Raw genomic sequence first — 24887 nt, forward strand, 5'->3', positions numbered from 1 at the left:
TAGATAGATAGATAGATAGACAGATAGATAGATACAGATATATATTCATGTTAGGTAAATGGAACGTGCTGAACCGACATTCCTCAAAACCTCCGACTCCTGAAGTAACTGGAATGCATCATAAGTCATTGATAAAAATCATAATTAAAAAAATAATAATAATAACATTTATTTATTAGTTTTAAAATGTAAGAAATAATCATTATTATAATTAGAGGGCTGATCATTTAACTGTTGCTATTGAGCATTTTTACAACTGTGGTGAAAAGTCCGATCACATCCCACCTCCAGAAACTGAAAACGCACGTGCACACTTCTACTCCTCATTAGCACGAGTCAGCATTTTACCTAAAACCGCCAACTGCTGTCAATCCAGTGGAGTTCCTTCCCGTCAGGATTAAATCCAGATGTTTGCCACCAAACTTTCATTCCCTGACTGTCAGGTGAGAGTGTCAGCTGAAGAGCGCCACCTGGCCTCCGTCGTCACTCCTCCCTCACATCATAAAAGCTTGTGTTATTATGATTTTGGGAGTCTGACGAGTCATTTCCTGTTTGTCTAATGAGGAAACGTCTGCATCACCGAGGCGTCGCAGTCTTCTCGCGCCTCTGGGAACCACTGCAGTTCTGGGATGTGTGACTCCCAGTTGGTCAATGGATTACACGTCAGGATTCAGGGCAGTCACCAAGGAATACAACAGTTAATAAATCAGTGACATCATAACTGGTGGGTGAGGTGAAGCAGCCTTTCTGCCCCCTAGAGGTCAGAGTCAGAATAGATACATCTTTTTATAGAATTTTACTTACTTACTACAAGTTTTATTTATCACATTTTTTCACATTTGTTTTTATGCTTTAAGTCGCCAAATATTCATAATAGAAAAATGATCTGACTACGCTGATCTGACTAAGCTGTACAGTAATTCTAATACATGGTGGTTGCAGAGAACGTGAGAACCTGGCAGCATCTACTCTGTAAACTGGTTAAAACTCCAGACGTTGGTGGAGAATCCAGTGCAGCGTGTGCAACCTTCAAAGCAAGCTGTATTTTGTGTGATTGGGAAAGACGACAGGACGCAGCAGCTCTTCTGGCTTTATTATAAGCCTGAATAAGAAGAGAGGCTTGGCAAGGATCAAAGATCCAGAGAGCAACCATATACTGGGACGCCGTCCAATCTGAGCTCAGTTTACAGGGATTACTCTGCACGTCTGTGCCACATCAGCGCTCAGGCTGGATGACAATAACTATCATAGCAAAAGCAGGTCATCGGGCTCCTGCGGTAAAGGAGGACTTCAGCTCAAGTCCGGGCAGAGAGTGCCATGCTTGAGGGGGAACAACAGCCACGTCAGCACCACAGCAGAAGTGGAACCCCAAACTCCACCGTCTGTTTTCACTGATTCCAGCTCCTCCCACCCCAGATATTCCAGGGCAGGAATTTGGCGAGATCTACCCAGTATTTCTGAAACCATTTTTATCTCAAAGTCAAACCAGATGGACGACTCGGACACCCCGCATCTGGTCTTCAAAAACTGCACGATGGACCCGCACCATTTGAGACTCATAACCCGTGAGTCCTGGGTGAGATTTTTAATTGAGTCGGATTTTAATGAATAAAATCAGACTCAATGCTGTGTAATGCTCTGCTCGTGGCTTCTGAGTTTCATCTTGTGAAATGTTTCATATGTGTTACCCCTGTCAGAACGTTTTAGAAAGTTTGATGGATCTGAGCCTGCGGATCACAACTGCATTTTTGGACCCTTCCACAGAGAACGCAACTAGGAGCACTCAGTCTTTTGACTGCATCTGTATAACCCACGATGGGCAAAGACGGTCCTTGGAAAGACAGAAGTCCAGTATTCGTCTTGCTGCCCCAGCGACTCGATCGCCCTATAAAAGGAAGAACCACCCTGTCACTCACCTGGATAGAGCTGTTTGGTTGGAGCGCTGAGCTGGGCCTCTTTAGTCACTCGGTAGGCGACATCGGATCCTTGTGTAGATTTCCGATGTGAGCAGAAACCCGTCGTTTTCGAAACACCGTCAGGTAAATTGTGAAAATCTAAAATCTTCAAGAGGTCTGCTGGGTCAGCTGTGGGGAAACAAAGAAGGACACGTGTCAGATTCGATGACTCGCCGTTCTTCAAAATAGCATCAACCAGAGAAGGTCGCGGGTTACATGAGAACTTTCTCCACAAACCGCCGCCTCACTTCGGCCACAACCGTACAATTAGCACACTTGGCGTCCCAGCTGTGACCGGCACCGGGTCAGAGCGACGTGACACACAGTTTGACCTTGTACCGCACCCCTGTGTGCCAAAACCGCTCCGAACAAACATCTGTTCCTCCAGCCAGAGTGAGCCCAGTTGTCTCAACAGGAGTGTCTGCAGGGACGGTCGCACATGCAACAGGGCTGTTAAGACACTTGGACAAATACCGGGAGAGTTTACGACACCGTTGTGCCACAAAAGCTTCTGTTACCTTCACATTTTTGTGTTGTGGAGTCAATGCAAAGCGTCAATGGCATGTACAGGAGTCTGGGCTGGAGAGACCACACACACGCCGCTCCCAAAGAAAACAAGACGCACAATAGACCCATCTGAGAGCACCAGAGGGGGTGGAAGACTAAATAAGTGCTTGTGGACTACAACAACCACCAGCTGGAAGTCATCGACACAGCTCACGTGCGCATCAATTGAAAACACATTCAAACTAAAACTTAGCCGTGATTGCGCCGCACGTGTGCAGCGAGGATTCCTGGCATCACTCTTCCTCCACTTCTCACATTGCACCATCCACGATGACAATAAATGAGGCAGTGACATCACATTGGATTTCCTTCTAATGTCATGTGACTATGTCATCTGAGCTAGCAAAAATGTGAAGCTAAAGCTCACAACGGCCAAAACATGATAACGAAGATAAAATCATGTCAGAGACATGATTACGACAATATTTTTGCTTTAAAAATTAGCTTTATTGTAGTCTAGTCTTGTAGTCTTGGTTGCAATGCAGTTTTAGGTGCATGTATATTGAAAAAATAAAATCTGAGCATTATCAGTCTGAGCTTAGACTGAAGATCCCATCATCAATCCATGGCTTAAATTCACAACACGGATTCGGTGTTTTACACTGAGTGGAGCGTATCCAACTGTCTCCAAAGTTTGGTTGGAGCTCACAGATATCAAGGAGGACAAATGTTCAGTTGAATTCCTCCAGGCAAAAAAGAGCTGAGCCAGCAGCAAGGGCACATCACTTTCACTCTTGTTCTGATCTCTGAGGACAAAGGCAACTAAAGCTGATGATGTGACTGTTAATGTGACTAAAATGATGTTAACATGTAGGATGAGTTTTGCTCGCTCAACTTCAATCCAGAGGACTTGCACTTCTTGAATGGAAGTGAGAGACGAAACAGAATGCATTATTAGTTGTCCATTCAGTTGCTGCTTCAAAACCCAACTCCTCTCCCATCTTTTTTTGTTTCTCTTTTTGAAGTTCCATAATCAATAGTGACATCCACGATGTACACTGTGTAGAAAACACCATGTTAAACTAAACTGTGCATCAACACTAAGGCAATCTTATTGTAATTTGAATTAGTTTGCTGCAGTAGCTCTTCAAAGCTCTTCAGGTTCAGATGAATGATGTTGACACATTAGATTCAAGAAATACAAAAACAATAAAATATTGGCAAGGACAACATGTGGATTAATAATCAAAATTTGGTCTAAATTGTGAGACGCTCCCTCAAAATAACCCCCTTCTCATGCTAAGTGAATCATATCCATGTCATGCATTTTGCTTAAATGTGTGTGATATAAAACATTGTATTTATAATTATAATTAAAATGTTGCAATAATACAGTTACTCTGCTTTTAAGAACACATTTAATTAAATTACAGTTGAGAAATACGGGAAAAGCACTGGAAATGGAATGAGTTGACAAGTGGACTAACCGGCTTTGGGAGAAAATCACAGGAAGTCATCCATTGGGAGAACATACCGTACACACGCCAACAAAACTTCATCAAGAAGATGAAGCGAAGAAACGTCACCCATCGCTCAGTCACCCAGTCATACCTCTCAAAACACTCTCTGATAAAGACGCAGGCCCATAAATGAATTGACAATGCCAGCTTTTCACCTTTGAGGCACGTGTTGTTGCCCACCAAGCTAGAAGACACTTCCCACAGTAGACATGGTGGAGAAACTTAAAAACACCCCCTGATCACAATCAAACTAATGTAACTCCACCACAATACTCGACTGTGAAGGTGGTTTACCTTCCCCACCCCAGATTAAGCCCATACCCAGGTTTGACCCCGACATCCCTGGCCACCTTTCGCTTTTAAATCCATTAGGAATGGTGTGAGATAACACCACTGGAAAACAAACCATCCTGGAGCCTTTCAGTGGCCAGTGTGTGTATTTGTTCTAGCACAGACCTCCAGCTCTGGACTGGACACCAGTTTGTGATGAGACAACAAACACTCCACATGTCTGGACCGTAGAGATGTAGGTCAGAGATACAGACCCTCTCCTGAGTTGACCCACTCTTCCTGTTCTGGAGGAAAACCATTATCCCATCTCAACTTAATGTGGATCCCCGCAGGAGGAACCATTACGCTTGGAAATGGAAGCTCATTTTCAACTGTTAATCCCAAAGCACCACGCCCTTCTGCAAAACTAGCCTCAAGTCAAGCGAGTTACACACTAAAGCTCAGAGTCAGCGAGACAAATGGACTTCAGTAATGAAGTTTAAAGTGATGACAGAATTTCATTGACTTCCATGTGGCCTGAGGCAGGGAAGTGTCACTCATCAAAGGTCGAGACGCGCTGTCATCTAAACATGAAAAATGCCTTCTCTAGTTTGGGACCGTTTTGTGAAGATATTTTTACAAGTCAATCCATCGTAAAGAGACAAAACAAAGCTAAAGGCAGTTAAATCTGGGTTCCACTCTTGACCTCGGGAACATTTAATGTTCAATATGTGTGAAGTCACAATGGTGCAGGTGGTTGGGACGTGCCCCTCAAGATGTACACCAGCACAAGGAGTGGGAGAATGAGAAGCCAAAACGAAGAACAAGGTGAGGCTGAACAAGGAGGCGTATCAGCCTTCAGCAGGAGCAGGGAGGAACGTGAAGGTCAGCCCCTCAGTGGAGTCAGGGGTCTTCCATCTAGTGCCTCACTCTATCCCAAATATACAGGTGTGCGCCACACCCTCTTACCAACTAGCATCATCCTCTACACTGCCAAACATCTGCTGTGAAGGAAACAATGGTGCTTTAAGTCAGAGATCTGGATCCTTCACAAACGTATTTCTAGAACTGTTTTCTTGCCAAGTTCAAGATGTTTGAGCAATTTTGCTCATCTAGAGCTCAGTACAGTCCAGCGAACACTTGTTGTGGAACTTAAATATGCCACATAACTCACACTAGCTCAATATTTACAATTATACGCCGCCAAAATTCGGGTTCACCCATGAAAGAGAATAGAAAAAATGCCCAGAATAGATCTATCCCTCTGGAGTCAGTGATTAGCGAGAGAAGCAGAACCCTGTGGTCGGGTCACCGTTAAATTGATGGTTTTACATTTCACATATGACTACCAGTTTCAAAATCTAGCACACCATGAAGGACACGCTTTTCAGATCACCTTTGGGTGATTTTTGGCTCTCTGTATTGAGATTTAGCAGTTGCTTTACTTTCCTACTCCTCCCATCCCTTGGTAATAATAATATTACTGGCAAGCTTTTCACTATCCTACGTCACCATGACAGGCGAAGACAGGTGAAGACCCCGGGTCTCTTCCAGTCATACTTGATCATGCCGACACCCTCAAATGCAGATGAGGCTTCATGAAACACTGTCCTCATTTTCTGATCCTACTAGATGGTGCCCCAGGCTCTAAAATCTTTGGTGTGAACAACCATTTCTATAAAACCTTTGGTCGTACTGTGCTGTGTCTCATCAGCCCATCACTACTCAAAGTACCCTCCATATAGACCCCAGGCAGTAAAGCCTGAGGATTTCATTGGCAGTGCAAACCTTTTATCATCTCCTGCCTCGAAATGCTCTTATTTTCTGTCATAAGAGACCAAGGAAATAGACTGATCGGCATTATTTGATGAGAACACTCGCACTACTGATCTTGGACTTCAGTTGAACGCAGCTATTTTTGATGGCCCAGAGTTCTATCTTTTATACGGACAATCAAAGACTTGGCTTTATGATGCGGCCCTTTCATTTATCAAACAGTCTAGTAAAACCAAACCTCCTCCACTTCTCCAATGAACCCCAGACTTTACGGGATACCACCCAAGAACTGTGCTGGATGGTGCAGCTAAGCTGGTGGGTTGACTGAAGACATGCTGCCATGAAGCCAACAGGGAATACACCGACTTTACAAACTACACGATTCACTGAAGTCATTCGACGTGATGTTACTGTGTGTTTACTATTGGTTGGTCAGTTGTTTCTTGCAGCACCAGAGCTAGCACACTGTTATGACCATGGTGAAGACTGGGGTTGGTTTTGGCAAAAAAAAAAAATACTGTGAAATCAGAAACAGCTTTTTGAATTGGTGTGGTGTCCTCATGGCGTCTAACCCAGGCACAACTCTCATGGCTAAAGTGAGGAGCCAACTCATTCATAACAGTCACAGGTTCCTTCAGCTGGAGACCCGTGCTTCCTTCAACCGTTGGGATAGCTAGACCTATAGGCATCTGCCATTATAGGGGCTTCAGTGGATCTGCAGCAGTTTGATCCAAAACTGAAAGGGGGTTAAACATCCACAGCATCTAGAGCAGGCAATCGAGGTAGTTTGCGGAAGTCAGGATGCCCCAGGTTTATGGAACACTTGGTAATATTTCTGGATAGCCGCTCCTGCAACACAAATTTAAAGACCTGCCTGTTGTCTTTTGGTCGTATGTCGCTGTTCTCAGCTACAAACATGTCGCTACTTATTCATTTTGAAGCATCTCTGGCGCTCACACTTCATGAACACATGAAATTTGGCTGACATAATTTCTTTTCATCCATAAAACACTGCTGTAGAACATTGAATTACACAAAATCACGGCCGAAGTCATTTGTGGCCAGGACAAAACCGGCTATTGTTTCTCAACCACCGACACGTACGCTTAAAGAAACTGGCACGACTTTTAATGAGCGCCCTGGTTGACCGAAAACAAAACTCGTAGCCTTGCAGTCGTTGCTCAGACAGCCACAAGCGCTCACAGTGACAGCCACAAGAGCCGCCGCGGTAATCCCCTCTCAAGTAACTGCCTATTACGCTGGTGGAGATAAATAAAATGAAAGCGGGACTTAGCAGAACTGTAAGTACAGTTTAAATATGGCGCGTGTGGTTGTATTAAACCCCAGCAGTAAAGAGCTAATAGTGGCACTTGATTGTGCTCGTCTGCAACTCGCAGACTGTTTCACCAACAACTCCAACCTTTTCCATCGTCCTCATGACGCCAGGTCCATGCCAACAGTCTCCTCATTTCCTTTTATGGACACGTCCTTCCCCGGCTGAAGTCTCTTGTGGTCGGCATCTAAACGCTGACTTCATATGTCAAACACCATCAGAAGACTAAAACAAATCCCTGTTGAGTTAAGTTTTTTAAGGTGAGAGGATAAACACTCTTTCCAGAAAACAATCTGGGAATCTCTGTGGGCAGTTTACAAATGTCAGCACCTCTGATTGAAGAGGAACCTGGCTCCTAACCGTATGTCCCCCAGTATGTCATGGCGTATCATAAAAACAATGAGCCTAAAATAACAGCCTGTCAGCTCAGTCAGAGGCAAAGCAGCGAGATGCCTGAGCCAGCTGATGTTAACCATGTCACGACCCCTGTCGATGAATGTTGCTTCTGCTAATCCATGCCGACACCGACTAATCCAATGAACATCAACACGTTGAAGGAAGGAAACGACTGTCATCAGCATCCCCTCTCGCTGTTGGCCAGGTTTCCTTCGAACAAATATGATCTGTTGTATTGGAGGTAGGAGCAGCAGTAGTGGAAGAGGTCTTTTGACAAATAGTAGGGTTTGGATTCACCCATGTCATGTTGAGGGTAGTTCAGAGGATAACCTTCACCCAACACTGTCCTTCTGCGTATTGCAGGCTTATCGCCATCAGCTAACACGTTGGGATGCAACAACACCTGCAAAACAGCTTGAGCCGGAGGAGGTGAACATTCACCCAGTGGGTGTCTGGTGGGCTGTGCCATAGATAAGGGGTACACAAAGAGGATGTGACACCCTTCAATCTGTTATGACAGTGTAACCCATGTTCGATGCTAATGTTTTATCCATGAAGTGGGCTTTCCTGTGGACCCATCACTCAATGATTAAAAGTCACTTCCTCCAAGAAAAATTGATATTATGATTGCAACTATTAACGCAACTTCAACCAATCCCCATGAGTTCTGCAAGCTACTGCCATTTTGTCCAATCACCGCGACTTTCCCGCAAATTCCTCCTAACACTTCAGTCTCCTTTCGCCCCCCTTGATGCTGCATCATATTCCCTCCCTCCTTGTTGAGATGAAGTCATGTGCGACGCCAAACGCTCACATTTGACCACAAATGTTGCCGCCAAGGGGCCCGATTGCAAATCCATACATAAATGTCCAAATTCCCATGATTTACATGTAAAATAGACGGAACTCAAAAGCGGAACTCACTCGTGCAGCATCACTCAAACACTATACGGGGCGGACGTAAACAAACATGGCTGTTTCTGACTCTCTACATCTGCTACTGTTTTGATTGGCTCCTCACACACAAACATTCCCCACCTTCACCTCTCAGACTCCGCCCATCCAAACCTCCGTCAGGCTCCGCCCTTGTCAGGAGCTCCGTGGCAAAACAAAGACACACAACATGCCGTCACTACTCAGATCATCATAATAAAAAACTTGTTTCAACATCTTTTTACCTTAATAAATAAAAAAAAATGATAAAGGTAAATAAAGCACTTTTTAAAGTCATTTCAGTCTGGAGCATTTTGAAGGCTAAAAGCTGTCACGTCAAGTTTTTTAGATGCTAATATACAAAGGTCCTTACTTCCTGTCGTGTTGTTCTAGAAAACATCGTGGGCAATTAGTTCCTCAAAGGGCCACATTAGGTGCAGGTTTTTGTTCCAACCAGGTGGGGAATGTTATCAGTTGGTTGTCACCTTGTTGTTTAAACTGCTTCCTTGACCAGTTGGAAAACAAATCTGCACTACCCCGGCTCTTTGAGGACTGGATTAAAAAAAAGTCCATGAAAGACTGGAGGCACTGACAAGTATGCATCACATCATCATTTCTTGGTTCGCCTTCTCGGGCACCAGCATCCCATACATATCAACTGAACTAAGTGTGCAGTGGCACGTGATCCTCAATATGATCATGGTCAGCTCCTGACGCATTGGCTTCAGCTTTGTGCAGTATTAGTATTGTAACTTAGTAATAGAGAGGTGCTATAATGCCACAATGAATATGTCAGAAGATCATGACGGAAGTGGAGGTGAAGAAGGCAGTGCAGACAGGGGGGCCAAGAGAGTAAAGACGAAAAGAGGAACTTAACAAGACAGTCGAAAGATAGAACGATATCTTAATGTTGTCACCACCTAATTCAAGAGATATACAGAGAAACATATTTCAAGGCCAGGCTTTTCCACTGTTCCAGAGCGGGCATTGGGAAAACGTGCATTTCACAAACTCTCACACTCGTCCATTCATCCTATCCTGTCGCCAGCTGCTGACCCTCCAGCGGGAAGACCTCCCGACCACATCCTAAGCCACAGGTATTGGTCTCAGTCCCACCTTGTTAGACTGAGATGTTTATCCTCCTGACCCTCGGGAGACCAACACTTTCAGCCCGTGATGCTAAAAATACTGCCAACCACAGCATCCGAGCGGGGTTTCCCTCCCAAGGTACACAAAAATGTGTTTGTATGACTTGGGCATGTGTACACTTCTCCTCAAGTGGTCTATTAGGGCTACTTTCATGTTGCTTGAGAGGGAAGTGTTGACGTAGGGCAAACATGCTGGTGGCACAGTTCATATACATTTCCTTTTGAGGTATTAGCAACCTTTGAAATTTTGGCACGCAGGACAGTTTAGGGTCTTCATACGCCATCAAGGAAGTTCAAATAGTTTTCTCTCAGACAGATATTAAAGAACATATCATACGTATATGATACACATACATTCTGAGTCAGCTGCCAAGCACTTTCATAGAAAGATGCCGATAAATTTTCACAGGAACCTCAGCATCCACCACAGTCTGACACTATGATTGTCATGGTTAAGGGTGTAATGTCCAGGTTGGAGATGAGCTTCTTGGACTGATGGACAACATCAAGTACTGTATCTGGGTCAGAAGGATCAGAGCAGCGTCTTCAGATATCCTCATGAAGACAATGAGTATCCGTCCATACGAATGATTTTAGAGCAGAGCCAAAAGACAAAGCAGTCTGCGCTTGTCTATTGCTTTATGGTGACCAATAGAACAGGAGCTTCCTCTGCCAGGGTCTGAACTCCTTCAGAGAGATAGAAGCTCCGTCATCCTGGAGAGACCCACAGTAGAACACTGATCATCCACCCCATTAAGAGAGATCGCATGCGCATCGCAGCACATCAAGTACATGAGCAGGTTTCAGTTCAAACCTTTGGCCACTGTTGGACAAGACCGACAACACAACATACAGGACACAAAACAGCATCTTGCAGTTCTGCACAAGCAAACCAGCCAGAAGACAACACGCAGTCCATTAAAGCAATTCCTATATTTATCAAACTCAACTTGATATTGGCTTCAACACGGACAGATTCCACATGTTCCACAGGTCTAGATACCCATTTGATCATCCACAAAGTAAGATCTCAAGGTAAGGTTCAACACCTTACTTGTCAAAAAAAGTTCCATGATCGACACATCAGACCCAAAATATGAGGTGTTCAACCTTCCACTCAGTGGAAGTGTTAATAAGACATCATCATGCCGTTAATGGCTACGTTTAAAAATCAAAGCAAAAATGTTTGAAGAACTGCACGTTTCATGTATGTAGCCTTTGGTGTGAAGATACAACACTTAGAACATCACAGACATCAAAACAAGTCGAGCATTTGTGTACTTGACCGATCACCAGCTTGAAGTTCTGGTCACAACTTCACGTCTTTTCTTCACAAATCCATCATGCTGCTTTTGAGTGGTCAGGTCACGGGTCAGAAAGTCATTGAACAATCTGACAGCTATGGACATTGCCTCTTCTAACCTTATCAAAGTTTTTGGATCATAGCCATTAGCACGATGATGCTTAGTGGCTAGATTGAAGACTTACACTTTTGTCATATAAGGTTCAACAGTCTTTCTTCCTCTCTGATGCTGAGAATGTGACAGTTAAATCTCCATTCCCAAAGCTGCCTTTTACAAGAAAACCATCATAAATCGCTTCTCTGACGGAGTGAAGTGGTTTTCACGTGCACTCCACCCCCCATCACTCTGATTTTTTTTTCTATGATGACTTTTTTTTTCTGTCTCTGCAGCAGCTTTGGAGAGAAAGATTCATAATCCAGCCTCGGGCTCGACGCCAGGACTGAAGTGGATCCCGCTAACAGATCCATCTTTGAGTGCACACATGGACGTCGCAGCGTTGGACAGTCGGAGTGAATGAGGAGGGCATTCATGAGGAGGGGAGGGGGATTAACATTCTTGCCTCCTTCTCTAACCCCCGTCCTCCTCCAGCCTTCCTGAAGTGAGGCCGGACTCTCCAGGCACATGCTTGACCTGGCGCTGAGGACATGAAGTACAGTAATTAGCAGCCGCGGAGAGGAGCCACACTCACTTGGAGAACAACACAGTCCTCCTGAAATACATCGCCTTTTCATTACGACAAGTCTCCTCGGTTAGAAAACCCCGTGTTACACAGCGCAGGTGAAAGAGATATTAGATCGTTCAGTCATTAAAGCTGCATTGGAGGATTTCCACCCAGATGTCAGGGCTCTCACTTCTCACTGTTGTGAGTTCTGAAAACACATCCTCTCTGCTTTATTAGCTCACTGGAGAGTATCAAGAGGTTATGTTGGCCTCATTGTTGACGCGGCTACAGTGGTGGGGGGTCTCATGTGACCAGAGGTGGGGATCATACCGGAGACATTAGCACTGGTAGATTAAACACACTGAACACACCTCAGACACCTCAGCCCCAAAGCGGGCTCTAAACAGACTAGCAGAAACATTTGGACAAGATTGAGGGACACTAAAGGAATTTTGCAAAATGATATAGACACAAAAAAGACAGTCAAGGGAAAGGAATCTCTGCTGAGTGAAACAACTGTCGTGATAAAAAGATTAGTTGAACAGAGCTGGAACTTCTCATATTTGAAAAAAGCCCCATTTGTATTGGGTGGGAACAAAAAATGTGAACATAAAAAAAATGTTTAAATGAGTAGTAGTAAGCTTATATATCATGAAAAAATGTTATGACCCACAATTTTAATTTGAAAAAGAGAATAAAATAAAACAAAATGACAATTAAGTAAACCGCTAAAAAAGGGAAAAAAACACTGAAAAAAGAAAACACTAGAAAGAAAAGCAAGAAATGGGGATTTATTAAGTAATAATAATATTTTTATTATAATTAAAGAGATGTAAGAAGCACTGCTCTCCATGTTGATCATGAATAATAATAATAATAATAATAATTATATAATTGTTTTCTTGCACAATACAAAGAAATACCGTGAATGATGATGACATTGGTAAAAGCTTAAGTGAAGCAATAACAAAATCATCCCAAAAAATGAAAGAAAAAAAAAAAACGCATCTGAAGCTTTAAGGAACTGACGAGACGACCCAAAGACTCATGAACTCCCTCAGACATCTGCAGCTCTGCCACTAAAACCAAGTCAGATGTCCAGAAAGTGGAGCACTTTCTCCACCGCAGCTTCTCCGTCTCTCCACTGACAATACATTCTTCTAAAACCAGATGCTTCCCTTCACCTCACGTGTCCCACCGCAGACGGAAAAAGTGAGTGCAGATTCCTCGGCGCACCTCTGGAGGGATGTGATGGCCTCCACCAGTTTCATTTAAGCGCTTGTCTTTTAATCGCTGACATCCTTGCTGTTACACAGTTGTAACAGTCCAGCAATAAAGACAGAGCCCCTGCAGGGGTCATTTCCAGCAGAAGCCTCAGTGGTGCAGGGCAGAGCTGTGAAATTGAACCTGAGGACGATGAATGCTGTGAGATAATGAAGCTTGAATGGAGCGATGACACGCAGATGTCGAGGGCTGCCAGAATATTCAAGCCACTCAGATTCAGTGAAAGACATTGGTCATGACCGTATCATGGAGGGGGAGGAAGCATCGATGAGCCACGGTAGAAGAAAAGAATGAATACAATTCAATGCAGTTTGGTTTTAAAAATGACTTCATTTATAAGAATATAAAGTATGAATCCATTTGTAGAAGAAGACAATTGTTCCAAAGAAACGTTGTGTATGGTATGTATAGTAATTAATTCACTTTGAACAGATCAGAGTGGAAATGATTAAAACTGTAAAAATAAATGTAGCGCATGAGCACAAATATTTTAATATATTTTGATGAAGAAAAAATTAAAATGGCAAGAGTAATGAAAATAAATTGTTAAAAATCAAAATGCAAATAAACAAGTTTAAAAGATGTGACACAAACAGAGCCGAAACAATGTGAGACGTGCGACTGCACCACAACCCTCACTTCCAGAACGAGAGGGAAGGGACCTCTTTTGGAGTCACTGCAAATGTGTTCTTCACCACACAAAAGGTCCAGAAACCCATCCCAGTGAGAAGAATCTTCAGTGACAGACCAATCTCTAACTCAACATGACGGCGTTAACTTGAACCTAAAGGGCCACAGACGTTCCTTGTTGTCAGCACCACAGCAGACACGCCGCAAAAGAGGCATCTCAGTTAGGCACCTATTGTGTTCCACTTATCGGCGGCTCTCCGGAGGACCACATCTGACTAATTCAGTTGTATATTTAAAGAGAACGAGACACCAGAAACAAACTAAAGCTGCTGAATTCTTCATTGGAACTGGGTCAGGTGGATATTTCAGTCTTCTGAGCCCACAATGGGAATATCCACCACAGTCTGAGCTGCTTCAGCCTCCGGTCAGCTCAATGAAAAAGCAATTGTTGCATCAATTCTGGATGATGATACCACCACACCTCAGCTTCAGAGAGATCATCCACCCTCCTTTGTCCGAGCCTTGAAGAAAAATCCCACCCCTTGGCCACCAATCTGATCTTCTGAGAACCTCAAATGCAGAATCGCAGTGGAAAAATCTACAAATATGTGGATTAACTGAAGCTTTAAAGACTCTAAATATGTGTATCGCTAAACAATCTCGCGAACACACATCCTGTTGCGACAATTTAAGGCACATGCTTTGCTTTAAAACCAAAAACTCATCAAGCTTTCAAACCACTTCCCTCACTTTGTTTTCCAAAGATTAGAAAGAGAATATGAAGGATTGTGGCGCTAACAGGACGAATAAACTGTTTTCCTCCCAGAAGAAAGGCTTACACTTGGGAAAGGCCAGGCCTGTGGCTGCGCTCTGGAAAGGGAAGAGGAGGGGGACAAGAGGGGGAGTTTGGAAACGATGAGTCATGCATTGCTTTCCATGCTTGATGATCATAATACCCCATTACACAGAAAAGCAGTTTCTATCCCTCAGTTCTTACAGTTATTACTGAATACTTGACTTGTTAGCCAGGGCCAGGCGCTCAGAGGGGCCAAAGTTGGAGAGGCGACGTGTCCCAGACCTCTTGACGTCCATAAGGTACTATGCTAGCTAGCATCCAGGCCAGACCAAGACTTTACGTTAACTGTCTAAACAGCAGGCACCATCCCTTCACTGGTGTCTTTGTGGTTCTCAGGAGCTCATCATTAAAAGATTTCAGCCACAAGTACCACTTCAGCATCAGTAAACATCTTGTCACAAAGAAGTCCATCTTAAAATCGTTTGTTTTCTTGATGACAAGTTCAGCAGCGCCAATAACAAAATGACAATGATCTCATAGCTCCTAATGTCCTCAATAGCTGTGTAAACCAAGGGGCATCTCTCCAGCGCTGCCCATGGGCTCCTGTGATCCAAGTCCATCTGGTGCGGAGCCAGATCTCAGGGTTTGGTTTGACTGACAGGTCATTCTTCATGCTTACATCTGAGCACACAGTGTTATCCAGAAGCATTAGGAGGACCAAACCACTTCTCAAGGCTACATTCTGTTACTGCCAGTTGTGTTGCTTTTAGAAATGGACTCGCCTCGGGAGGCTAGTTGAGGACCAAGCCAATTCCGAGAGAACCTTTTGCACCCCGATACATGGCTCCAAACTAGGTTTGGATGAAGCCGAACCCCACAGTTTGGTCTTTTGGATCACAGGAACTTCAAGGAGCATCTAGATGAAGACTAACATCGGTGGAGACGCTGAATACAAACATAATTTTTAACGTTTTTTTTGTGGCAAAAATAAATGCAAACATCTGATGACCAGATTAGCTGACGACAGTGTTTTCTGTACTAGTGGCTCCCTTTGATTTATGACTCTGATTCCGGCATTTCCATCCTCAAAAGTAGGTAGAAGCTGTCAGCACGTCTTTCAACGGACCTCCCTGACAACAGAGCTCCATTGAGAGGTTCAAAACAATAATTTGACCCTTAATTAGTCTGCGGTGGAATAGACGGCTGACTGTCAGTCAAAAAAGCCAAAATAAAGGAGCGTTTGTCGGGGACAAAGGATCTCCTTAGCTCCCACGCAGGGTCAAAAACATGTCCCGCATATTTTGTTTTATCTCCCGTGTTGTTATCAGGCATTAGTGCTGATTTACAGCCCCTGTTTTTCCAACTGTGACTCTCACAAAGCCCCCATTTATGGGATGAAGTGGCTCATGCAGCCGAGGGGTCACCGCTTCCAGATTCCTGCAGCACGCCTTTTTTTTTTTTCCTTCTTAAATTGGACATGACTGCAGGCTTCAGCACTTTAAGGTGACTCTGGAAATGACCAACTAAAATAACCGACTAATTACCAAGGGAGCAGGTGATGTCAGTCTTTCGCTGCCCCATGTGGAGACCATCTGTGTGTTTTCATTTACCTTTAACAGGAACCTTTAGTTTTAGAAGGTTGTCCAATGATTGTTTTGTCAGACGCACACCTGTACCACAGGTCTGAGGTGCTGCTGACAGCACGTGCAATTCAACGTGTCACGTTGACACTGGTGAACCGGCAAATCAACCAATGATATATTTGTTCGTATTCCTGATATGAAGCTGTATAAGGATTTGCAGTCAGGCGGTTTGGATTCCTAAACCGTAAGGAACACCCCCATCTTTTCCACATGTCACAGGCGAGTCATACCCCTACATGGCCCACACATGTGGCTCAAGGTCCCCTAACCGGAAGGAGCAAGAGGGGGTGGCAGACGAAGCTGCAGAAGTGCAGTTTTTCCCCTAGAAAAACAGGACTTGCGAGCCATAATGGCCGTCAGAACGCAGCATGTATGACAGACCAGCAGGAACAATGGAGCCTTTGTGTCAAAAGAGCATTAGAAAAGTCTTTTGGGGTAAAATCCAGATGATGTGGCTTGACAAAAGACAGATGCTAAGGCTGGTGCTAGAGAATGAGCGATGACACATTTGCAGTTCAGCATGACATTGACTGAGCAGTGTTGAACATTCTGTTATGGCCTGTTCCTGCAGCAGGAACAGCAAGCAAAGTTGAACTTGGTAGTAACCCCTTCACTCACACAAGAGTCCCATGAGGCCAGGAGAACCAGCTAACTTTAAATAGGATACCAATGTGTCCCTCAGTATAGACAGAGTCTCGCGCCTTGGATATGTTGGACCAGAACTACCACATGACCCGTTTTGAAGTAGCACTGTTTTCACCAAGTGGTTCAATAGTGTTACAACCTCACTTGTTTGACGTGGTGAGTACACGGTGTCGACAAGTCCACGACTGCATCGGAGTCAGTCGAAAGGCCCCTTTATCCTCCCTTTACATATAAAATTGTATACGTCCTGTTCACATATATATCCACCAGTGGGAGCAGCTAAAAGTAAAAAGTTTATGATGACAACTCCAAACAAACATGGTGACTGTGGAAAAATTATTGATAATGTACGTCTTGCACAAAAGATGAAACAGAGGCAGAGTTCTAGGAGGTGGTTACCAGTGAGGGTGTTAAATATATTGCAAAATAGAGGGCGGAGAATTTCCAGCACGACACGTGCTGTTACGTCTTCTTTGTGTCTCATTAGAGCTACGTGTTGGCTAGAAACAACAACACTGGCCCCATGGTTTCCGGTGGTACAGGTCCGTTTGGTCCTAAGCTTTGTGGAGAAATTCATTTTGTCCGGAAGGTGCCGTCCGTATCCGTCCTTATCATTGAGCATAAATGGAACGCAAATCTCTGGAGACAATGGTTGGTCCCCTCATGAAGCCAATACGACTGGAAGAACACGATAAGGACGAGGGGTCAAACCAAAGTTTATCTTGGTCCCTCACGTATAGTCTGGAGGACACCCACGGTTCTGACATGCATCTATGCTGAACACAACACAGCACTTCAGAGTAGCTGATGACATCACCAAAAGGAAACCATGGAAAGAAACAGGCTCATGTAGACGACCCTCACAGTATTCTTCACAAAATGACTGGCAGTCAGAAGAAGAAACACATGACATCAACAAAGACAATGAACTAACGCAAAGAGTTCTTAAACAGAGGCTTGAATTCAGGGGAAGCTGCTTTCCTGAACGTAAATGAACCCGGTATAAAAAGGCCCAGAAAAATGAACAACACCTGCACACCAGCTGTACGCGACCTTTAACCCTGTCATAAAGTTGGCTCGCTCAGACGAAGAGAACCTTTTAATGACCCTGATGTGTGTGAGAACACAGGAACCCGGCTGCCACGCTGCTATTTCTACAAACTCAGCTCTCACAGATGTGACTTGATTGGGAGTATCGGAGCTGAAATGAAAAACGGCGCAGGACGGTGTATTTTCTTTAGAAAATGCAACGTTTCTTTTTCGTTTTTTTTTTTCCCGTGGTTGCCTTTTCCACCAGGAATGGTAAGAGAACATCTGGAAGACATTTGTGCTGGCTTTTTGGAGGCTTTAGCAGACAGCACAATGGAGCTTATGAACTCCAGACGTGCTTCGTCAAACAGCGAAGCCTTTCTTCTGTTTATCCCGCTATAATGCAAACAACAAAACAAATGTCATTCCTGATGCGACACACATCTTCAAGTGGATCACGTTTCTTGGTTCCGCCAGATACCCTGTCATAGCTTCCTCCCGCCACTCTGGCTCAAATCCATCCTTGTTTTCATTTGTAACAAGAATTCCAAGTATGTTATTTCGGTTTTTCGCTCACCTATAGAGTGAGACTCGCAAGTCGACTTGGCGTGAACGTCCGCAGTGAACACAAGCCCTCCATCTCAAGACTTCAGTGTAATTAATCCAAACAAACCAGAGTGAAAAAAAAGACTCTTGAAAAGACTCCATTGATGGAAATCCTTTGAGAAAAGAGCCACTCAGCAAAACACTGGGGAAACTTTGAGGAGAGCAATTTGATTTAGAGCTGGAAGGTTTCACCTTCAAACACCTGGGGAATTGCTTTTGCATTTAACGACCGCCATAAAGGCTGTTTTATGACCATCAAAAAGGATTTAAATTGTCAATGCAAATTACATTTAAGTCATTTTCAGTCTTCTAATAGACCAAAACAAACGTATGACCTCAGTAGACGCTCCCTCGACAGCAGTGTGTAGACCTGTGAGACACAAACGTGTTCACGGTAACACAATAACGTATGGAGGTTACAGGAGCGCAGCGAATTGTTACGTCACAGTGGGATTGACTCCGCCTTCAGCACAGCCCTGAACCCACCCACCTACTGACCAGACCAAGCCGTGCAGCAGAGACGCTTTCCATCTGATCAGAGATGTAATGCTTGATTCAGGTCAGTTAGTTCAGTGTTGTTATGACCTTAATTCACACGTGTTGTGTGTGTACATGAGCAACACACACTCAAAGCGCAATCATCATTATCATCATAGGCAAACGCGGAAGTCAGAGACAGAACGCTCATGGACTGACCAGGAAATTGGGCTTTGGCTACAAGTGATTTTAACTTCCAAGTCAGCTGTCATATGGAGTTTAACAGTGCAGCGACAAGCTTCTGTTTCATGAGGGAGGCGTTCCTGACAGCAGCTGTCAGCAGAATGTTTCCTCCTGACCAATCACAGCAGAGTGGGTGTGGGCTGGGGAGAATCACATTTCAGCTGAACAACTCAAACAAAGCCTTTTTGATGGGCAGGGAAAATACAACTCACGCGTGGTGATGCATTCAATAGGGGTCCAATACCATTTAAAAAGACTTTAAAGATGTATACATGTGGATTGTAAACCAAAAACAGCTGCACAACGCTGAGGGTCAAAATGAACAATGTCACAAATCCCACCTTGAAGTCAAGGGCAACTTCTCCAACAGTATAAAGTGGGGAGGAGTCGCTCCAGCTATGTACCAGGTTTAAGTGCCTCAGTAGTGCAACGCTGACCATCATAACTTTCAAACTCATGACCAACAAGAGATGTATCGCATGGACTATCATTCTTGAATGAACTTCGGGATGACTCCTAGTGGAGTCAGGAGACAAAGTCCTGGGAGTTCAAACACGTGGAGAGGAGAGACAGAGTTTGAGATAGACAAGGACAAGGTGTGACTGGAGAGGATGATGAAGATAAATGAAGATGTAGAGACTTGCAGTAGCTGTGTTAGTTAGTGAAAATAGCCACGTGACTTCTCAGTCTGGATCACTTTCTCACAGCCGTCATGCTCCAAAAGCTCAGCTAAATGTTTTTGTTTCATTACCGGTGCAGCAGAAGTCGTCCCCTCGAGCCATGTAACTGCAAACCTGTGCCTATATATTCGAAAGTCACGACCTTTGACCCCCACTCTCATTCCTGACCTCCAGGTCAGGCGGACCCTTTGGTTATTACCACATTTAAAATAAGCTCCTCTCATTAACGTCAAGGACTGGATGACCTCCAGAGGGACGTGTGGACCGAGTAATCTAGATTGACGTGACTATATATATATATATATATATATATATATATATATATATATATATATATATATATATATATACACACTCTGTCGGTATTTCCACCAAGCTTCTACAAACTATTTTTCCAAATTAGACATAATAAAGTCAGTGAATTTAAGATACATCAGATTAAAGTGTTTACATGTTGCTCAAATACATATAACACATTTGCAGTTTATACTGAACTGAATATTTTGCAGATGTTTCATGGGTTGAATTCTTCAACAGTGTCTGTTGTTCCACCAAGTCAGAGTCACCACAAACTTTATTCCAAGGAAGGAATCTTTTGCATCACTACATATACATATATATATATATATTTTTTTTTTTTTAATCATTACCATTATCACAATCTCCTGAAGTTTGCTTATGTTTTCAAAGTGTATATATAGGTCGGAGTTTCATTGACAGGACAAATAAATCAGTTATCTTGGTCCTCATTGAAAGCTCTGTGGCTTATTTTAGCCAAAGTCGACTTGTTCTCTGAAGCCGGATTTATGAGGCGATTGGATATAAATATGATCGGCTCTGATGGAGTCTGTGGCAACATGAAATGCAATTTCAGTGATCTTCCAGTTCTATCTTTGTTTTGTTTCCGTGGTGGAGATCAAATTAGACGACAAATGACGATAGTTCCCGTGTGCCAGTGGATGTCCACTAGATGTCCTTAAACGCATCAACCTCTTATCGCTGAGGAGATATGAGCACATAAATAACAAGGGAGGGCCCTGCTCAAATACCTGACAGGTTTATGTTGGTGTGTAAAGTGAGTGTGTCGGGGCAGGCCTCTGCACGCGCTCAGTTGAGTGAATGCACATCCAGGTCCCTCCCCAAGGCTAAAGGTCATCCGATCTGGGTCAAGATGAATCTCGACAACTGACAGATCCCCCACAAGCATGCAACCTGCCGACCCCCAGTTTATTTAAAAAGACCACGGTTGTGAGGAAAAGAAAGACTTGACAAAAACTTTGCAATTAGTTTCGTAATAAATCATCAGGTGTCATTTTGGGAAGCGTTCGTGCACCCTGGAGTCGCACTATCGGGTCCATCTTGTCATTTTTAAGAGCTTCTTTAATCCAGCCTGTAGGGTTGGAGTTGGCCGAGGACAGATCAGATTGACACAGCCTCAAATAACCTGAGACTACAGCAAAGGTTGCCTGTAATCAGCGTATACTTTTACGTGGATGTCTGTTTGAGCAGTGACATGATACTGAAGGTTTACTTACAGTAACAGTTGGCAAAATTAGGATCTAGAGAGCAAAATGTCTACTGCCATCTAGTGGAGGAATTAAAAAATATATACTAAAACCACAGGATGTAGTGGGACTACTTACTTGAGTGGTCTTTGTCGTAAAATCATTAGAGTGAACTTGTGTTTTTGAAACTAGATGTAATTCCGAATGTAACCACAGGGGGCGTACCGATCATCTCATCATTTAACGCATGCAGCTTTTTGCCCTAAAGATGATAATATATTATTATAAATCACAAAGTGGAAACTGAAACTGAAATAAGGCGAAAGAGAATCCACTCCATTGTCGCCCTTATTCAAATTGCTATATTCTTAAGCCTCATTAAAAATTATACTACCTAGTTTGCATATATGCACTTTAGCAGAGTAAACAAGTCATGTACAGTTAGGAATAAAACCTGTCTGAAACGACCTCAAAATGTTTTCTTTTTCTCTGATAAGCAGAGATACAATAATGCTAATGCCACTTAGTTTTTTTAATCTGCTGGTGTTCCAGACCAGACAGAATCATGGTGCACATTTTAAAGCTAATGTTAGCCTGCGGAGGATGCTAATGAGTTGACATTAGCACCGTTTGCCTGCCAGTAATGCTAATGTCACTATTATTGTTAGGTTTTTCTTTAGTGAAGTAGTTTTTAGTTTGGGAGCTAGCAAGCTAACTGCTGCAAGCGAGCTTTCGCAATTGTATAAAATGACTGAGAACAAAGTAATGACCTTCTGAAGGCTAACAAGGATGTAGCTAGAAAGACTTTATGAACACAGGAATGCAAAAAAAAAATATTTTTATGAGTTGAACTCAAGCTCGAAGCATAGACACAAATATTTATTAGATTCCAGATGATATTACATTTAGCAGAAGGAGGAAAGTTGGTTCACTAAGTACTTAGCTGCTTTAAAATCAGTCAAAACCTGCAACATTCTACCACAATAAAAGTACAATTATTCAGTCAGTTTAATATCTTTGAAGACTACTTACATGACAGAAATACTAACCAGGAGAAAGACAAAACCACACACTCCATATAATGCTCAGTTGAGTTAAGCGAAATGAAGCGACAGAAAAGTAGGAACCTTCCAAAACATTGGAATTCCAGCAGGAAAGCAAGGCAGTTTACACGTAAGAAGAAGTAAAGCTGCATTGCTTTGTTACACGTTACATGTGATGACTGTCCAGGAGGCTGAATGGGAGCAGCAGCTCCAAGATTTCCCTGCTTACAAAGTGACCTGCTAAGTGGCCGGCAATCCGCCTCTGTCATCACGCTAACACACCGGAGCATCTGGCGCCGCCTCAGCTCCTCCACAACAGTCTCTGCATCCACCTGTCGGACTCACACTTGGACCACCAACGGTGCCGCTTCTCAAGGTGCTAATAATACATAAGCAGTTGGAGCAGAACTGCCTCACCAGGTCACCTCTCAGAAGCCACAACAGACATCACTCTGAGGACAGTTGTCAGTCCAACAGACACTTGTGAGGGCGGATCCAAACGGCGCCGCCTGTGGCCCCTCCCTCCTCCAGATTTTGTGCTCATCGGTGAAAAATGTCAAAGGAAAAAAGACAGCGGAGCGTCCACATCGCAGAACCACTGAACCGCTCTTGACACCACAAACGTGTTCAACATTTTACTCCACAATACAGCACACAACTCTGCAGTAACTTTTTTGAAGTCACATTTAACTCATTTATATCTGTTTAAAAGCACAAATTCAATCCAATATTCAGATATAAACTGTAATTCTTTAGTGTTGTCCTGCTTTGCTGTATTTTAATAACAAGATAAATCAGTTTTTACCTTAATTCTGTACCTCAAAAAGATTTGGGGTTAATATTTGTGGAACACCCTGTATAGTCTCTTCAAATGCTCAAATAACATTTTTAAATTGGAGCTACTACTGGGGTTTAGTTAGGGCTGGTTTTGGTGTGAAGACATTCAAATAAAAGCAGAGAAACTGGAAAGATTGCAAACTTGATGAAAAGGTAGTTAGAATGAAATTGTTCCTTAAAAAGTTTGAAATGAAAGATGACTTCAGAGTACTAAGTAGTATCACCACCAACAAAAGTGCCTTCAGATGAGTGGTGTTCAGGAACTTAAAAATTTCAATTTAGCTCAAACATTACAGTCAAACTATTTTAAAACAGTGCGGGTGACTCAAGTTTCTGGCTAAAATGCTTCTGAAGGCGTTTCTGCTGCTGTAAAAAATATGGCATTGATGTTGTATTTTACATTATAAAATGCAAATCAATTTGGGGGCAGTGTTGGTACAGTAGGTGCAGCAGTACATCATTAAGTTGGTCAAAAATCACAAGACTTTATTGGTAAATATGAGTCAAAATATGTCGATTGAGCTCAGATCTGAGTGTTTCTGAGAGAAAAAAAGCAGTTTGCCCTGATTTGACTGGGTAAAAATGCTTGCAGTGTTTCAGAATAAAAATCTCTGAGGGACAGCCATGGAGTGTAATATGAGTAATCATTAGGACCAGTGGGACGGGTCAGTTGATTCGTCAAACTAGTTATTTTCAGACAAAATAAAGTGGAGAAACTACATTTTCTGTTGGAAATACTGACTGTGCTTTGGATCTGCACTTTCATTGTGGATGGAAAGTTTCATTTTCTTTTCTTTTTTGATCATTTGTGTGTCGGTGGTGCCAGTGTTGCATCTTTTTTTTTTTTACTGCAACATCAGAACTACTCCTTCTACTTGTGTCACCTACTTCAGTACCAGGTCCTGAAGTTAAATTATAATGCCCACGGCCTCGGAGCGACAGAAGCCGCCCCTGGTGCGGTTCTGAGCCTCAAACCAAAGTTTTCCCTGCAGTTCTGAGGCTCTTTCTCCAGTGTGTGGCGGGATGAAAGGCGGAGTGCATCTTACCTGAACTTGCTTGCGATGTAACAAAAAGCAGGATCACCGCTAAAGTGACTTGAGCGTCCCTTATCCTCCGTTTAACTTTCCATCTTATATGCGTATCCATGACGGTGGCGCAAGTCCACGGCGAGTGGAGTCACTTCTCGACAAACTTTTGTGCTTCAGGACAATTCAGGAGTTTCAAAAAAAGGAAAAAAAGTCCCAGAGAAAGAGAGGAAAAGGGGGTGGGGGGGTCCTCGTTAATTCTCAAGCAGCCATAAGGGTGAGTGAGTGTGGGATCCTCCGGTCAGTGGACGGATGTCCGTCCGTCCCTCTCTCCTCTCTGCTCTGCTCAAGTGACCCGCCGAGCCTCCGAGCACAAGTGGTGCCCACTTTTTCCAGCCTTCACAGAGACCCCCCTCCAGCTCGGAGACGCTCGGGATCGAGTCCCCACTCCCACTCCCTGCTGTCAGTCAGTCAACAGACAGAAGCGGCGAGCGAATCACGGAGGCGCGTCCGAGACACGCTGCTCTGTTATTGGTGCGAGTGGGAGGGAAAGTTGAGGGGAAAGTTTGACGCCCACCACACGGTGCTCCTCAGCCCGCTATGTTCTCAACAGCAGGAGAAAGTCCGGTGCGTTTAAAGAA

At 43.6% G+C, this 24887-nt stretch overlaps 1 protein-coding gene across 3 annotated transcripts in view; it reads right to left on the minus strand.

The window, feature by feature from the left end:
* col5a1 (procollagen, type V, alpha 1) overlaps nucleotides 1–24679 on the minus strand; it is a 77524-nt gene extending 52845 nt beyond the window's left edge. For all 3 annotated transcript variants that reach the window (XM_053856844.1, XM_053856836.1, XM_053856828.1), the window contains exons 1-2: nucleotides 24268–24679; nucleotides 1917–2084 (exon numbers count right to left, since the gene is read on the minus strand). In XM_053856844.1, the coding sequence (XP_053712819.1) occupies nucleotides 1917–2084; nucleotides 24268–24367 (268 nt within the window). In that variant the 5' untranslated portion in view covers nucleotides 24368–24679. The remainder of the gene's footprint in view (nucleotides 1–1916; nucleotides 2085–24267) is intronic.
* Nucleotides 24680–24887: the final 208 nt, after the last annotated feature.

This window comes from Synchiropus splendidus, chromosome 1, assembly GCF_027744825.2.
Source record: "Synchiropus splendidus isolate RoL2022-P1 chromosome 1, RoL_Sspl_1.0, whole genome shotgun sequence".
Lineage (NCBI taxonomy): Eukaryota > Metazoa > Chordata > Actinopteri > Syngnathiformes > Callionymidae > Synchiropus > Synchiropus splendidus.